The 17758-nt window shown below is 38.2% G+C and overlaps 2 protein-coding genes across 14 annotated transcripts in view; one reads left to right on the forward strand and one right to left on the reverse strand.

The window, feature by feature from the left end:
* Positions 1-17758, reverse strand: part of GNGT1 (G protein subunit gamma transducin 1) — a 353394-nt gene that overhangs the window by 49221 nt on the left and 286415 nt on the right. For all 8 annotated transcript variants that reach the window (XR_014301331.1, XR_014301332.1, XR_014301333.1 and 5 more), the window contains 4 exons: positions 14750-14793; positions 3282-3374; positions 3043-3165; positions 2930-2963 (listed from right to left, as the gene is read on the reverse strand). The gene's annotated coding sequence lies outside the window, so the exon portion shown is untranslated. The remainder of the gene's footprint in view (positions 1-2929; positions 2964-3042; positions 3166-3281; positions 3375-14749; positions 14794-17758) is intronic.
* Positions 10353-17758, forward strand: part of LOC309845537 (tissue factor pathway inhibitor 2-like) — a 137062-nt gene continuing 129656 nt past the window's right edge. For 3 of the 6 annotated variants that reach the window (XM_082693644.1, XM_082693641.1, XM_082693642.1), the window contains exons 1-4: positions 10353-10644; positions 10944-11150; positions 12108-12287; positions 13824-13994. In XM_082693644.1, coding sequence (XP_082549770.1) covers positions 10365-10644; positions 10944-11150; positions 12108-12287; positions 13824-13994 — 838 coding nt within the window. In that variant the 5' untranslated portion in view covers positions 10353-10364. Of the gene's footprint in view, positions 10645-10943; positions 11151-12107; positions 12288-13823; positions 13995-14403; positions 15048-17758 lie in introns of those variants that run through there. The other 3 variants (XM_082693643.1, XM_082693640.1, XM_082693639.1) reach the window with 3 other exon arrangements.

Consider the following 17758-nt stretch of genomic DNA (forward strand, 5'->3'; position numbering starts at 1 on the left):
ACCAATAGATGAATAAATAAAGAAGATGTGGTATACATATACAATGTAATGTTACTCAACCATAAAAAGAATGAGATCTTGCCATTTGCCACAAAACAGAGGGACCTAGGAAGGACCTAGGAAGTACAGTGCTAAGTGAAAAAAGGCAGATGAGAAAGACAAAGGCCATCTGATTTCACTTATATGTGAAATGTAAAAAACAAGATAAATGAACAAACAAAAACAGAAACAGACCCACAAATACAAAGAACTGGTGTTTGCTAGAGAGAAGGCAGCTAAGGAGATGGGAGAAATAGGTGAAAGGGATTAAGAGATGCAAACTTCCTGTTACAAAATGGATAAATCATGGGGATAAAGGTAGTATGGGAAATATAGTCAATAATATTCCAGTGGCTTTGTATGGTGACAGATGGTGACTACACTTATCATGGTGAGCCTAGCTTAATGTATGGAGTTGTCAAGTCACTATGTATTAATATACATTAATATAGCATTGTAAACCATACTTCTATAAAAAATAATTTTTTTAAAAAGGATTGGATTGTCAAATAAGCCAGACACAAATAAGAGATCAAACTTTATCAATAATATCGAGGATGCAAATAATCAAAAAGCATAGTCAATCTGTGGAGAAGTCTAGCACTTCAAGCTGAGCATTCTCAGGTCTTTTTTTAAAACTATATAAGAAATTCTCTAACACAGAACACCCATGTTGAAGGAACTTCTTAGGTCATAAACCATCTCTGCTTTATACTCAGATAGTTATAGCTTACATGATATTTTTCAGGCAATTATGTCCTACAAATCTATAGATTCCAGGTTCTCTGGAGCATTTCTAAATGGCCAGGTACATCCTGCTAACAGCCTTTCATAACAAGACCTCTCCTTCTACAAAACCATTTTGTCTATTTGCTGTGAAGTCTGTCACTGGTATGTTTACACAGAGATTAAACTAGGGTGTTTGCCTTCTTTCTTTTCCAGGGCATCTCCTCCTCTGGCCAGGAGAGCAGATGCATTGCAGACCTGCTGTTTTAATCATTTATTTCCCAAGACACCAGTCAGAACAATGCAATAAGGTTAAAAACAAAAACAAACCCTCAAAACTCAAAAAGTAGAAAAACACAGAAGGATTAGTGGTATAGAAGCAAAGGTAAATGGACAAAGTAAATAATGCCAAACAAACGGACCCTGGTTAATTGAAAATATCAATAAAATTCATAAACTTCTGGCAAGATTAACAAAATAAAAACAAAGAAACAAGACAAAAATAATCACTGTCAAAAGACCTAAGTACAGATATGAATACAGGTTATACGGATGATAAGAGCCTATTTGCTACCGTTTTTATGCCAATATATCAGAAATCTTAAATTGAATGGACACAATCCTAGAGGAGAATCTTTAACCATGCATGTAATAAAGAGAAACATGAGGAAAAGGATTGGTTGGAGCTCTGAAAGTTATTAGCTGAGAATTTAAGACTGAAAAGTGAGAATAAGGGTAACAGAATGGAATGACTTCTGCTCAGTCAATGTAGAAATGAAACAACTAACAAAAATCAGGAGGCAAAGGAAAGAGAAAGTGGAACATGGAATCAGCTGTGATAGCAAGACTCAAAGGATACCACTTACAGCTGAGAAATCAAGTACTTGGAACAGTAACATATTCACAAATATACACTTAAGTAAGATCATACTGTTGAGTAAAATTATGTAATTAAATTACCAGTGGAGGGTAGAAGTTATGAGTTAATTTTCTTGTAGCTCATAGTAGGGAACAGACACTTAAGGACTAAAAAAGGAGGGGACTGAGGGCATTTGATAAAAGTAAAATTGTAAAGTACCAGTAAAAAAGAAATACCAGACAGTTGGAATAAAAAGCAAAGAAAACAGAACACCGAGTGAAAGATAAATGCTTAAAAAATAAGATAGACTTCTGGCTTCCAGTCTGACTTTGGTAAAGAGCTTGAAAATTGTCCTTCTGTCCTCCCAACACCCAAAACAAACAAAACCATCAACTCTTCTTAGATCCATTAGATTATTGATGTCACAGGGTAAACTATCACCCCGAAAAATAAACAGAAAGGTGAATACAGAGAATCACGGCTTACCAGGAGCAGAGAGGCCCAGAAGCAGAAGCTCACAATGAATACCAGAAACTGGTAGGCTATAAACTGACTAATTGCTAGAGGCTGCGAATGAGCCAGTTTGAGAGATTAAAAACCCCTGAGAGCCCAGCCTTACAAAGTTAAATGTAGTTTTACAATATGATCCAACATTCATGCTCCTAGAAGTTTCCCTAATGAGTCGAAAACTTAAGTCAAAACAAAACCTACACACAATTTATAGCAGCTTTATTTATATTTGCTAAAAATTGGAAGCTACCAAGATGTCCTTCAATAAGTGACTGAATAAACAAACTATGGATCCATTCCATAGAATGGAATATTATTAGCAATAAAAAGAAATGAGCTATCAAACCACTAAGAGATATGGAGGATATTTGATGTTCCTCATTAAATGCTTATTGCCAAGTGAAAGCAGCCATTCTGAAAAGGCTACATCCTGTGTGATTCTAACTATGTGACATTCTGCAAAAGACAAAACTATAGAGACAGCAAAAGTATTGGTGGCCGTCAAGATTTTGAGGGGTGAGAGAGAGGAATAAATGCATAGAGCACAGTCGATTTTTAGGGCATTGAAACTATTTTATATGGTAATCCATTGGTGGATACATAACATATATTTGTTGAAACCCTTTGAATAGACAACATGAAGAGTAAGCCGCCCTAGTGCAAACTTCAGAATTTAGTTAATAATAATAACCAATTTTAGTTAATTAATTGTACCACATACACCACACTAATGGAAAATGTTAATAATAGGGGAAATTACGTGCAGGAGAAGAGGGGATATATATAGGAACTCACCTAATGTCTGCTCAATAGGTCTATAAACCTGTAACTTTTGAAAAATAAAGTCAATTAATTTAAAGAAAACCAGACTAAACAATGTAACATACTATAAAAGGACTCAAACATACCTGTCAAATCAGTGAAGATAACTTGTTTTAAATCACATGGATTAAAAACAAGGTTTAAATAGACAAAGAATGACGAAAATAATGTTAAGGGATATGACTCATAACGAAGATAGAGCAGTGCACCTATAACAGAGAATCAGAGAATCAACCTTCATACAAGTGAAATAATAGGAGATGGGGGAGTGGGTAGTAATTAACTACCCCATTGGTTATAAATGTGAAGCCAGCAAAATACATACACTAGCTCTTTGCTTCAGTTCCAGTCTTCTCCAGGGCTTCCTAATTGGTATTTTCCATGTGACATCTGAAGCTTCTGGAGTTTTTGAGACCATCTTCGGGTAAAAAACAATTTAGAAATTCAAAATTAGGTATGAGCATACTTATTTTGAATGAGAAAAGAAATGACAATAAGATATTGGAGCCGAGGAAATCCAAATCCCTTTTTACTAAGGTCTTATGGAAAATTACTATAAATGCTTATACAGATATGCTTCCTGATTGCAGCCTGGCTTTCTTCTCCCTTCAGAACAGCTTTTAACTCTCAATGAAACCCAATATGCAAAATGCTGAGCAAGTGAAAACACAGTAAGTCTGCCTCTGTCCTGTGACTATTATTCTCCAATAACTACAAGTCCACAGGACATGAGGATTCAGGAGCACCTGTTAGCCCCAAGCTTCATAATCCCGGTGTCCTGGGATAGAGCCCTACATCGGGCACTCTGCTCAGCAGGGAGCCTGCTTCCTCCTCTCTTTCTGCTTGCCTCTCTGCCTACTTGTGATCTCTGTCTATCAAATAAATAAATAAAATCTTAAAAAAAAAAAGACATAATATTTGAGATGTCTATTAGATATCCAGGTAGAGATATTTAGAAGATGTAAGCATTTGGAATTCAGAGCTGAGGTAAAGACTATACACAAATATGTGTGTGTGTGTGTGTGTGTGTGTGTGTGTACACTTAAAATCACGTAAGAAGAAAGTTCAGTTAGAAAGGAGTTCTCAAGGTTAAACTTTGAGTCATTCCACTTTTAATGGGCAGGTAGAGGAGAAGGACAGATTGAGAAGGAATAATCAACTAAGTAGGGGAAACCAGAAGAATGTGGAAAAACTAAAAACTAAAAGAAAAGCATTTCAAGAGTGAGGAAGAATCTGAAATGGTTAAATACTGCTGAAATGGAAAAACATGGTCCCTGGTGACCTCAGTGGCAACAGCTTTGGATGTTGTATGAATTGAGAGGTCCAGTAAGATGTGGCAATAGGATGAGGTGCCCTTGATGGGAGCACTTCCTGTTCTTCCTCTTCCCAATGTGGAAGTTGAATCAGAGTGCAATGGGGTGGGGGGAGATGAGGAAGTGGAGGCAGATAGTGAAGATAAGATTTCTGCTGGGAAAGGGAGCAATGAAATAAGGCTCTAACAAGAAAGGGGTGGAAAGTCAAATATGAACTTTAAGTTTGGGATGGGAAAAAAAAATCAGAGATAGAAATGGAAACTATTGAAAGAACGGATGTTACAGAGGAGTGAGAGGAGTAAAGTCCTCTAGAAGGCAAGAGGTGAAAGGACCTAGGGCAGTAGCTGCAGTGTAGGTGTCTGGTTCGACCAGGGCATGCCTTCTACTGTAAGGGAAGGAAAGAGAGTGCCAGACATCCTGCTGACCAAAAGGAAGTTCACACTTCTCTGGCTCATTCAGTAGACCTAGTCCATGCTAGTGTAGTCAACTCTCTTCCAATAACACCTTTTGGTTTGACTCAGTTTTCTTCCTTGGCTAGTAGCCAAGAGAGATACACCCCACCCCCAAAGAAATAGTAAGAGTCTTAGGAGATACATTGCCCTTTCAAACTGCAACTATGGCCTCCCCCTGCCCCCAAATGGTAGGTTGGACGTCCCTCCTGTTTGACTTAAGAGATGAACGCTTTTCTATATAAAACTAGAATAAACGAGCATATGCAGGGTTTATGACAGACACGTTAGTAAGTATTGTATAACTAACATGAGATTTGGGCTAAGGTATAAAGAAAGGACAATATTTTTGTAAGAAAGAGTGTCTTTATACTTGAAAGGTCAAGCTTCATTACTTTCTGCTATATATAACCCTGAAAATAAGGATTTAGTGATTAACTCTCTCAATCCTCTAATCTGATTATTAACTTTGGCAGGTGTTTCTCTTAGAGTATTATAGCAATGTATTTAAATTGCAGTGATCTGTTTGTTCTCAACTACAAACTTCATGTTTGAGTGAAAAGGAAGTCTGTAATCTAGCTGTCCGGGTACTGAACTGAGGTCATGAGCACATGTTATATATAATAAACCCGACTTCGGGCCCCACTAATATGTAAGAGAAATACATTTGTACAGGGAATGAGACCAGTGGATCAGGATTCCAATGGCCTGAACTAACTGTATAGACATGGCGCCATCATATATTCACCTTAAGTTTCAGTGCTCATTTGCAGAGTGGGAAGCATAAAGTATCACCCTCAGTGGTGATTGTGGGAGATGTAAACTCTCAATAAACATCATATTCATTATAGTGCTTGCTATTCCCACATGATATACAGGAGTTAGGGGCAATTTTCTATGTCTTTCCTCCCTTCTTGACATGCCACTCTCTGGTGGATTAGTAGCCCAGGCTAGAATTCTGGGCAGGTGGTGGTGAAGCCATACTGTGCTAGGAAAGTCTTGGATAAAATAGTCCAAACTTTGTCCCAACATTTTGGGTGCCCTACATAGTTAAGTATGCAGCAGTGTGAGTAAGAGAAAAGATGGTTTGCCTCTTAAGTAGGCATGATAGCTGGATGAACATACATCTAGGTAGAAGAGAAAGGGTTTTTTTGAGATTCTGCCTTTCTACAGAAGGCAATGCTTTGCTAGAATCACAACACCTAAAAAAAAAAAAAAAAAAAAAAAAAAACCTGACCTAAGCAAGCAGCTGTTTAAGGAATGAGTCTCTGTCCCACAGGCATAAAAGTTACAATGTTAGATGTTTGTGTAGATTGGCTTTTGTTTTGAACTGAGCTCTTACCAAAATTTTATTTCCTCCTCTATAATCCCATAAAACCTAGTACATATCTTTAATATTGTACTGAAAATGCGATATTGCAGTTGGGTTGTGATGTCTACTCTTCTACTCTATTATGCTAGGAGATCCCTATATGTATTTGTCTTTGAATTCCAAAACGCCTAGCAGAAGGTTTGGCACGTATTAAATAGTAATTCTGCTTATTTTTAAAATATATGGATGAAGAAATGATCACGGTAAGAGACACATTAAATACCCCATTATCTCGTTCCCCTAAGGAGAACAAGAATAATAAAATTAGGCACAGGGAATGTCTCATCCTCTTAATGGGTTCAACCTTATTATACACTGCTCACAGACGCACTCTCTATACGACAGAGGGCGCACTAGAGTAAACATTTCCTAAGTGACCCAACTCCCTAGAAAAACACCTTGCAGGTGAAAGAGTTGCCTAAACTTGAACAAAATCCTCGTGATCCCTAATCTCTCAGAAGAGATCAACTGCCTTTCTTATCAAACGTGTAAAATTCTTGTTCGTGCCAGATGGACTCACTTCAGATTTTATTTTGACAGGACTTCAGCTAACAGGCAGCAAGAATTTTGCTTATTGAGGAGTTAATCAATGTAACTCCTTAAGTGACTATGATATATAATATATATCCCCAAATCACCGGTTCAGTTAATTCACCTCATTCATTTATGAGTTAGACATGCCACTTCTCTCTGAGGTGTCTGACAGGGAGGAAGACCATCTGTCTTAATCCTCTTGTTAAACTCATAATCGCCGTCCAAGCCTGTGTGGCTCTCAGAAGATAGAACATCTTACTTGAGACTTGGGACTTCTAGGAACTAATGTGTTCCAAATCAACTTAGTCTCCATTTTGGGGGAGGGCATGTGGGAGATGGTGAGAAAGACCTAGAAGCAAGGATCTGACACACGCACAGGTGTTCCTGAAGCTTCCGTGTGTTTTCATTCTGATATTTAACGTTCCACTCTGAGGTCTCCGTGCAGTAAAAGGAGTCCAGGTACAGGGATGTAAGGAAGAATACAGGGCTGAATATCAAGAACTAGTCTTCAGCTCTGTCAACAACGAAGGTAAGGAAACATGGCAAGATCTCAATACAGAATTCTGTAAAATGAAAATAGTGGAATGGAGAATATTTATAGTTCCTTCAACATTCAGATTATAAGAACTCCATGCCTTATTTCACAGAACTCCGAACTATTTTGAAGCTCTATTTTTAGCCACAGCCACTAAAGTTAATACTTGGTGTAACAATGACAAATCAATCTGGGTGACTGTTCTTTGTAGTTCCCTCCAGCCTTCCACTTCCTGTTGACTTTGGATAAAGGACTTCTTTTCCTTTGCTATGTGGTAAACTTTTGGCCTAGATACTGGTTTAAGGATATGGAAGCACTGTGACATCCTTATGGAGGCTGGTTGCTGTGATCACATGGCTCCTTCCACATGATGCTAAAGATGAATTCAGTAATTTAAAATAATCCCAGAAAATTTAGATTCCCCTTACATTGGAAGATATGTTTTTCAGGGATATAAAGATACTCAAGTGGTTTGCAATTAAGAGGCATAATTTCCTTCCTGATAACTTGGCCTGATCATCTCAAACTTCTAACTGGCCCCATTTGTTGAATTCTTCTTCCCTGTCTCTGCTCAGTGGTCACAGGGGTGTGAAAGATGCACCTGATTTGTCATAGAATAAAGGAAGGTAATTAACATTTCTTGAGTGCCTCTGAACATGAATTTTGCCCTGTGTCCATAGACTCTACACCTGGGGGGTGAACGGCCTGATTTTGGCCCTTTCCCCATTCTCCTTCCCCTCCATGGGAATGCAGCATCCTGTGTCCTTACTAGGACTAAGGCCTCTGCTCTGATTCAAAGAACCCTAAGCTCATTTCCCCAGGAGAAACCATCCCAAAGTTATATATGATTGTGTGACACCTTCCTAGGCAGAGATGGCACCACAGAGCTCAGCCAAAGAGGAGAGCTGATGAGAGCAATGTCACAGGCTTTCATCCTACGAGGCCAGTTCATGTTGCTCTTTCCTGGCTGTAGTTCCATCTTAATGTTTTGGGCCAAGGCTCTCAATTGGACTCAAAACATGGACAATCTGTCTGGATCCTGTGCCTGTGTATAAGGCACTGAAGCCTATCTTTTTGAGTGCTGAGGCCCTTGTCCTTTAATCCTCACAACACTCATGTAAAAATACACTCATTATCCATTTTACAGATAAGGAAACCAAGGCTTAGAGAGTTTATGTGACTGTCCAAAGGAGCAAGGGATAAAATTCATTTTCCCATTGCATCCTGCAATTTTCCAAAATCACCTCCTCTAATATAAGATTCTTCTTTTTATATGAAGCTTAAAGATGATTAAAAAGTACCAGCACATGAGAACAAAGAACAAAAATGACAATAGTCAACGCTGAATGGCAAGTTTGAATCAGTCCTTGAATTTATTTTAGTCCATATGGGAGATATATTTAGTCATATTCAGAAGAATGAAAATCATATTCAGAAGAATGGAAATTTGAAGCTGAATTAACTTTTCTCCTGAAAGTGATACTGGCTGTTTGGTAAAACTTTCCTTCTCTCTTAACGTTTGGGAAGGGCTCATCTGATTCTCCTATGAATGTGTCTTTCCAAAACAGCTGGTGTTGCAGTGGCTCACATGCTAAAGCCAGTGCATGCCAGCTCCAGTGAACTGATTGTACCTATCTATTTCCAGTTCTGGTTGTTTGAAATTGGCCGTATCGGGAGTACTGACAAACCATGGAAATCAGTAGACTATACAAATCAGCAAACACTTCTAAGTTCCCCTCCTGAGAGCTGGTTGTTAAACATTTGTCCTCACATCTTGGACTGTTAATCATAGATATCTGGTAACCTGACAGCATCAGTGAACACTGAATATTTCCGGGACAGGCTAGTTTTCTTAGGAACAGGATTCTACGGCATGACATCAGAATAACTGAAAACTGGCACAAGGGATTTAGTGTGCAAACTGTCCCGGACTATTAACTCTCTGTGAGCATAGGGTTTCTCAGAAACTTTGACGGGGAACTCCTGAAAACTCCTTCCAGGTCCTCAGGAGAAGCCAGGAATAATTGTTCTCTGGAGAATATTAAATACAACAAGAGGAAAAGGGGGAGGAAGACACATTCATCAAGAGAATCCATTAAAATGTTCACCAAAAGTATCTTCAGTATTTCATGTGAAATCCAAGCATAAATAGTTTGTTTTGTATGAAGAAAAAATCAGACCCAGGCTAATATGTCAGAGGAGCAATGAACGTTCATGCACTGACGATTAGGAATGGGCAGGAAGGGATCCCCTACAGCCACCTTCCTATGGAGTTTCAAGTTCCAGCTCAAAAAACACAGCCACAATACTAACACAGGGCTGATGAGGGGTGGGGAGGATATAAAATGATACAATCATTTTGGAGAAGTGGCATTTTTTTAAACATTTATATATATTTTACCCACAAGTAATTAAAGCTTAAACAAGTATGTACGGACTAAGCAGCTTTATTCATAACAGTCTCCAACTAGAAACAACGCAATGACCAGTAACAGGACATTTGTAGTATTCATACGTTGGACTCAGCATTTAAAAGAAATGAACTATTCAATAACATGGTGCATCTTGAAAACAGTAGTGGAGCAAAAGAAGTACAAACAACACACACTTTATGATTCCATTTTTCAAGAACAGGCAAGACTCTGGTGGTAGGTGGTTGCCCCTGCCTGGGATCAGAAGGACTGACTGGGAGAGGGTATGAGAGAATGTTCTGGGGTGCTGCAAGAGTTCTAATTCTTGACTGGAATAGTGCTGTACACTTAAGATCTATCATGAGCCTTTTATTAAATGTAAATTAAATCTTGACTGAAAGAAGTACGTATGCATAAATGTAAATAAATACACATAATTAACGTTCTAATCTTTCTAATCTAATCTAATCTAATAATTCATTGCAAGGAATTAGGCTCTCCTCAGCTGAATTTCACACTTGCTCTCTGCCTTCAAATACTTGGACGCGGTGCTTTCATCATGGAGATTCAGGCTTCCCTGTGATGCTGCAAGCTGGAACCTTGTGCAATCACCCCCAGGTCATTTCCCTCTAGCTTGTGGACTTCCTATCACTCACATAATGTCACGTCTAGTCACTCCCTCAAAGCTAGAAGAAAGTTTGGGAGGCACGTTCTACCTGGTGGGGAATCGCCCGCCCATCCCCCGTCCCCGCACTTTCCTACACAGGGCTGTGATAGGTCACAGCCTGTGGGGCATGAATCAGCCTCCCCAGCTTCACGCAGGCATGCTCCGCCCCTGTCCGGGGTCCGAAGGACAATCACCCTACATAAAGCAGGCACCCACCACATCGGCACCCAGGCTGCCTGGAGACTGGACCTTGTGCACCCTCTTCCTGCCTGCACATTCAAGAAACGCCTCGCCCCGAGGGCCACTCAAACGGGACAGCATGGACTTTATCACCGACATAGGGGTTACACTTGTGTGGTTGGTCCTGTTGATGAGCGGGCGGGGAGTCAATGCTCAGAGCTCTCCAGGTACTGCCCCTTCCAGGGACCCCTCCTCTTTGCGCCGGGCTTTTGCCCTGGGGTAAGCAGGGGTGGTGCTGCAACTGTGGGGTTCCAGACTGCACCTGCTCTCTCTGCCCTGCTCTCTCTGCCTGCTCTCCCCAGACCCCTGTCGCACAGGACGTCTGGGAGCCGCGGGAAGATATACTCCTGCAGAAGTTTGTACTTTTCTCTCTGCAACTCCCCTTGTGCGGGGAAGCAGAGGGACAGAAGTCCCTGGGAAGCCTCTACCTTCCCGGAGACGTGGCAGGCCTCCTTCCCTCTCTCAGGCTCTCCTTCTGCTCCTCCAGAAGGAAACAATGCAGACATCTGCCTCCTGCCCCCCGACGAGGGGATCTGCCGAGCCCTATTTCGCCGTTACTACTATGACAGGTTGACACAGACCTGCCGCCAGTTCTTCTATGGAGGCTGCGAGGGCAATGCCAACAATTTCAGAACTTTGGAGGACTGCAATGAAGCTTGCTGGAGGATAGACAGTAAGTGGCCTTGCTCAAGCTCAGATCTCCTGGCTGCTAGTAACTTAATTTCACAGATCCCATTTTCTACAGTAAGTTTTAGCCTTTATTTTCTTAAACATTAAGTAAGGCTCGCTTATTATTTCCAGAAAGTAATCCCAAGTTTACACTGGCTAACAAATTTCTCTCCTAAGTGGCATTTATCATAATTCAGGGACTGTGCAGACTCAGAGCAAGAGTTCATCGTAGGGCATAATAATGCAGGGGTGATGTATTGGGTACCACATAAGTCCTTTTGTTTATCCTTAGTTCTAAACCCATGTGTTTTTTTTTATGCCTCCTGGAGAGCCCTGTTTCCTCCTGTCGGTTATCCATCAATCTGACAAACTTTTCAGCAGATTTTATTGTTAAGGTGTGATTTAGCTAACTGTAACTTTTCCTTTTGTCCCCTGACACCCAAACTTGTTTTGGGTTAGTACAGGGATATAGTAGAGATCCATGATCATGGTTTCTATTTCATTTTAATCATATTTATTATATCTGGTAAGGCCAGTAACAAAACATGGGACTTCGCCATTCAAGGAACTAAGCCAAAGAAAAATGTGTATGTATTCCTATGAATAAGTCTGATTAACTTCCTATGTAGAAAAATCAGAACACCCTGAGAGAACAGAGAGTTTCCACTGTATTTGGCTGACTCGGGTCTGGGACTGCTATTTAAAAAAAAAAAAAAAAAAAGAGCTAAATAACTGGATGAAAGAAAAGTCTTCTGGGGATTTACTATCCCGGTACTAAATGTGATACCGTTTTCTCCCCAGTTGTTTCTGAAAATGCAGTAAAGTTCTGAAGTAATGCTAAGGAAGTATTACTTACTAATTACTTCAGTAACTTAGTAATTAGTAATACTGAAAGTAAGTAATACTAAGTATTACTAAAGCTAATTTTTGACTAGCATTTTTTATGCCCTCCTTTTCCTAGAAGTTCCTCATAGATGCAGGTTGGAAGTCAGTAAGGGGCAGTGTGGAGTACGCACAGGAAAGTACTTCTTCAACCTAAGTTCCATGACATGTGAAAAATTCATATCTGGCGAGTGTCCCAACAATAAGAACAGTTTCCCGGACAAGGATACTTGTATGGCCTACTGTGCACCAAAGAAAAGTAAATACTATTTTTATGGGGTTTCTGTTTCATTTAAGATTTTAGGAAGGAAGAAAAATAATACTTTGATGTGTAATTACATGCCTTGTGTTCTGATGATTTCACATATAGTAGGGTATCAAACCTATTATTCCCCCATTTACATATGAGAGTACAGGCTACCAGAAGTTAATGACTTGCCAAGTTCTCAGGGCTAGAAAGTCACAAAGCTGTGCATGATTTAAGTTTTTGCTTCCTGTTCGGGATTGTTTCTTTAGGATTATTTCTCATCTTCTCAGTTTACATATAAAAATTACAGTATTCTGGGGGCGCCTGGGTGGCTCAGTCTGTTAAGCATTCAACTCTTGATTTAGGGTCAGGTCATGATCTCAGGCTCCTGGGATCAAGCCCCAATCATGGAGATTAAGTTTTCTCTCTCCCTTTCCCTCTGCCCTCTTCACTCTCTCTTGCTCTCTCTCTCAAAATAAATAATACCGTTAGGGAACCTGGGTGGCTCAGTTTGGCTCAGGTTTTGATCCCAGAATCCTGCATTGGGCTCCCAGCTCCCCAAGGAGTCTGCTTCTCCCTCTGACCTTCTTCCCTCTCATACTCTCTTTCAATGCCTCTCTCTCAAATAAACAAATAAAATCTTAAAAAAAAAAAAAGGAGAAATCTTAAAAAAGAAATCACAGTATTCTGAATGCTATGAATTCAGGTTTATATGGAATCACTTGTGTATAGGATGTAGTAGAACATATCCAGACCTCAGATGGTGAATCTTGAAAATTTCTGTCTAAAGTTTTTGGTTAGATTTCTGTAACCTTTAGTAATTGCAAAGTGTAGGACAAAGACCTCTCCATCCTTCTTTTTTCTGCTCCTATTTCTTACCTACATCCCCCCCACCTCCTCAGTCCCTGAAATAACAGGTTACTTGGGCAATATTTCTGTAGAGAGAGGCAATACAGGCATTCTCCCTAGGCATAGCAGAGACACACATACAGAAAGACACATAAATTTAACAAACAAGGAAAACTTGCTCTGGAAGAGATTTGAGGAAGCTCTATAATTGTCCTGTACGCAGAATCTCGAGTTAATGAGAAGATGGTTAGTTGCTTGTGTTTCCTTAAATATTTTATATAAAGAAAAATGTTCCAATGACTACTTGGGAATTACATAAATGTATACTTAATTAATGATGGAAGGAGAACTGATGAAAACGTTTAAAATAAATCTACCAACACAAGGAAGTTTACTAAAGCATGCCATACATCAACCCTTGAAACACAACCAATTTCTACTTGACCGTATCTGCTTTTTGGGTTTAATTTCTTAACACATTCAAATGATACAAGGACATAACTTCAGAAGAAATTCTCTCCAGTTTATAAAAATTTTAGAATTAACAAACTAGAGCATGCAAGCTTTCTTGAAAATTGAGACACACTTTTTAAATGGTTTGGTATGATATTCTGAATTCAGAATGAAGCTTCTGTAATCATCACAGTTTATTAATTTTGGTATTATTACATTTCTAATTTTGTTTTCCCTTTCATCAAGGTCCATCATATTGCTACAGTCCAAAAGATGGGGGCGAATGCTCTGGTAATGTAACTCGCTATTATTTTAATCGAAGACACAAAGCCTGTGAGGCCTTCACCTATACTGGCTGTGGAGGGAATGACAATAATTTTGATAACATAGAGGACTGCACACGTGTTTGTCTAAAAGGTAGTAGATTTTTTCTTATTCAATTTCTAAACTAACTTTATAAATAATTCATAAGCAAAATTATATTTTTATGTATCTGTTGTCCTAATAGCCATTTCTCTGGAAGAGATTTGAGGAAATCTCTTATGTATCCGTTGTCCTAATTGCCATTTCTAGACCATTTCTACGTAAATGGCACTTTAGTACCAGTCAGTTTTGTTAAATACTTGTAGTGGCTAGCTTCAACAGGTACTAGCTGTATCCTTGCATTTTAAAGGTAGAAAGTTATTAACTTGAGTGGATAGTAAGTAAAACTGACTTTATAATCATTAAGAATAGTTGAGGTGAGTGTGTAAGCATATTGGAAATGTTGATTTAAAGTGAGTCTATGGACTGGAGATATGTGATATTTTTATTTTGTTGACTTTAGCTAGAAGGAAAGAAGGAAAAGAATGAGAAGATACCCGACACTATTTTGCCCATGGAAGATAACTAACTTGGAAGAAGTAATTTTAACCTTTTCCCCTGTATGTCATCTGGTGGATGCTACTGGCTCTGTGGTTATATCTGAAGAATAATATGGTGATACAGGGAAATGAATCATTAATGATTTATACATCAATTTTTATTGCTACAGGTTACTTTTTTATGTATTTTTACACATAACCAGCTGCTATTCAAATGTGAATCGATTATTTTTAATTTACCATTCACCTATATTTTAATGTAGTTGAATTACTGCTGTGCCTAAGATATAAAAGCAAATAATGACTCACTCATTTCTTGGAGTTGTTCTTCATGATTTCAGCAGTGATCATAACTGAAAAGAAAAGACGATATAGTCATGTTCTCTTAACACATATGATCATAAGAAGGACCAGCAAATACATTTTATTCTGCATTTAAAAGTTGGATTATATTTTAGGTCCAAGGAAACAAACTTGCAGATTTACCAACAGTTTAGAAAATATTACAAGTGCTATTATATAGACATCACTAACTTTTATATCTACTGAGTCACTTAGAGGATAATAAGATAACTTTTGAATTAAAAAGTTGGTAAATTAATTAAAATCTGAAATGCTTTCTTCCGGGATCAAATTTTCACTCTCTTTTCATCTACCTTTCCACCGATCCATCCCCACTCACATTATGTATTTGTTTATACATAATAGATCTTCATTACTTCCAAAGACATAATACACATAACACTAAAATTGTTAGAGCTTTTGAACTGAATATTCAAGGCATTTACTTAAATTAACCAGAGACTATACATGAATTTGATTTAAAATCTACTAATGAATCATTCTTGATAAATATGATCATTCCAGTTAAACAGTTTTTTCTTTCCACTGTAATAAAAATGTTTTAAAAAATTCCTACATTTTCATGGCAAGGTCCATATATTTAAAAGTATGCCCCCCAACCTAGCAAAATTATAAGTGCATTTGCATTTTGCTTCAGCAATCCCTCTTTTAAAAATCTATCTCGAAGGTATTGTGACAAAAATACAAAATGGTATAATCCTGAGGGCATTCATTGATGTATTATTTAGAACAACCAATAACAGGAAATAAACCAGATAATCATAACCAGGGGATTAAAGATATGAATGTAAAAATGAACAAAATACCTATATAGGGATATCATCTGATCCTCAGAATACATTTTTTAAAAGGGTCTAGAGCAACATGAATAAATACACACATCACAGAGGACATACCAATATTAAAATAGTTACCTTGAGCAGGAAGGGGAAAACAGGATGGGACAGGCATTTATGTGAATGTACCTCATTATATGGCTGTGATCTTAGACCATGTAAACTTTTTATATAATAAGAAAACAAAATATAAAGAATAGAAAGCATTCCTTGTACAACTGGAAACAAACCAAAACAACTCAACCCAAATGAATAACAAATAATGGCCTAACTGCAGAAATCTGTAATTATTTCTGGTGACTTTCAAAGCCAGTATTTTGACTCTCTTTTAAGGGATATAATCTAAGAGTCAAGTAAATTCTGAAGAAATCTGAAAAAGCATTTAGTAATCTTTTTTTTTTTTTTAAAGATTTTATTTATTTGGCAGAGAGAGACACAGTGAGAGAGGGAACACAAGCAGGGGGAGCGGGAGAGGGAGAAGCAGGCTTCCCGCTGAGCAGGGAGCCCAATATGGGGCTCGATCCCAGGACCGACACTTAACCAACTGAGCCACCCAAGCAACCCTGCATTTAGTAGTCTTATTATTAACACTGATATTTTTATTTTGAACTTAACACAGAATGCTACATTTTACTATATATTCTGTATGAAAACATAAGAATTTATTTCCTTAGAAGTCAAGATTTTTAGTGTTAAGTGAAAAAGTATGGAAATTAAGAAATTAATCTCTTTCGATTTTAAATTGGAATATAAGTATTAGCATGAAATAAAAATTTATTTTCTCTTTGGGAAAAAAAAAGTATTTTCCACCCTCCCACTGAAATATCCTTGAAGCAATGACAATTCAGTAGCAGTAAGTGTACCTCCCATTCAGACGGTGGTCTCTAAATATGATTTCTCAGTAGAAGGAACCAGGGAACCAGGGTTCTTAGGAGAAATTACTGAATCCAGGTCTGGAAGAGGAAATACATAAGATGAACCTGGGCCATCTTATTCCAGAGAATAAGGAAGCTATTTGAATCCTGTCACAAAAACAGGAGAGTAACATTAAGGGCCTTTCAGTGATCTAAAATAGGGTGATATGAACATAAAAACAAATAATGACTGCAATATATATGAATATATTAAAATGAATACAGAATGAGTTAATAATTACACACCTCCTTGGTCACTTTTGGAGGTTGTTAGGGAACTCTCTCATTACTTTGAAAAATGATAAATTAAAAGAAAGAATAAAGCATTTATTCTATTTTGTTTATCCTTAAAATTTTGCCAGGAAACTAAATAGTGTATGAAAGTCATTCACAGAGAATCTCAATCACACACACACACTGAAATGTTAGAAGGGAGCTCTCATGAAAGTATACATCAATGGGCAATGATCATCCTTGGATGCTGAAATCAAGACATGAAAGGTTGATGCAGGAATTAGGCTATGTCTCTGAATCCATGGATAATTTTAACATTAATAAAAATGTGCCACCAGACATTATTTACTTCTTGATATGATGCAGTAAGTATTACACACCTACTCCCCATGAAGGACTCTTGCAGAAAGAAAAAGGAAAACAATGAAGTTAACCAAACCTTTAGATCTTACTATCATATTGCCAGATCATGAGGCGATATTGGGGATGAAGGCACAATTTACAAGAAACCAGAGAAGGTCAATCAGCCAAATCCATAATGTTGGACACTGTATAAGACAGATACGTTAGGTTCTCCAAGAAACTACTGACATTTTTAAAAGGAGTGGGAGGAGGAATGCTTTTATAGCTTTTATATGGGATGTAACCAAAAAGCAGCATTAACATTAAAAGGTTTTGGTTGAGTAAGGCCTGCATTTGGACTACTTTTGGTGGGTTTTGAGAATGATCGTAGCCGAAGGATCTTATGTGCTCGGGGACTGTCCAGTGAGTGATTCGGAGCCTTTGAGAATTCTGGGGGTTCTTGGTTTATAGGGAAGTTTGATTTGGTATTTGCTGCCTTTAACTTCCCTGCAGCCAAAGCCCTCAGGGGGATTGCTCACCCTACATTCAGCGTACAGCTGTAGCTCTCTGTTCAGGTTGGGTAGGAATTCGAGCCTTCAGAAAACAACTTTCTAATACCCCAAATGTCT

This window comes from Mustela nivalis (genome assembly GCF_964662115.1).
Source record: "Mustela nivalis genome assembly, chromosome: 12".
NCBI classification, from domain to species: domain Eukaryota; kingdom Metazoa; phylum Chordata; class Mammalia; order Carnivora; family Mustelidae; genus Mustela; species Mustela nivalis.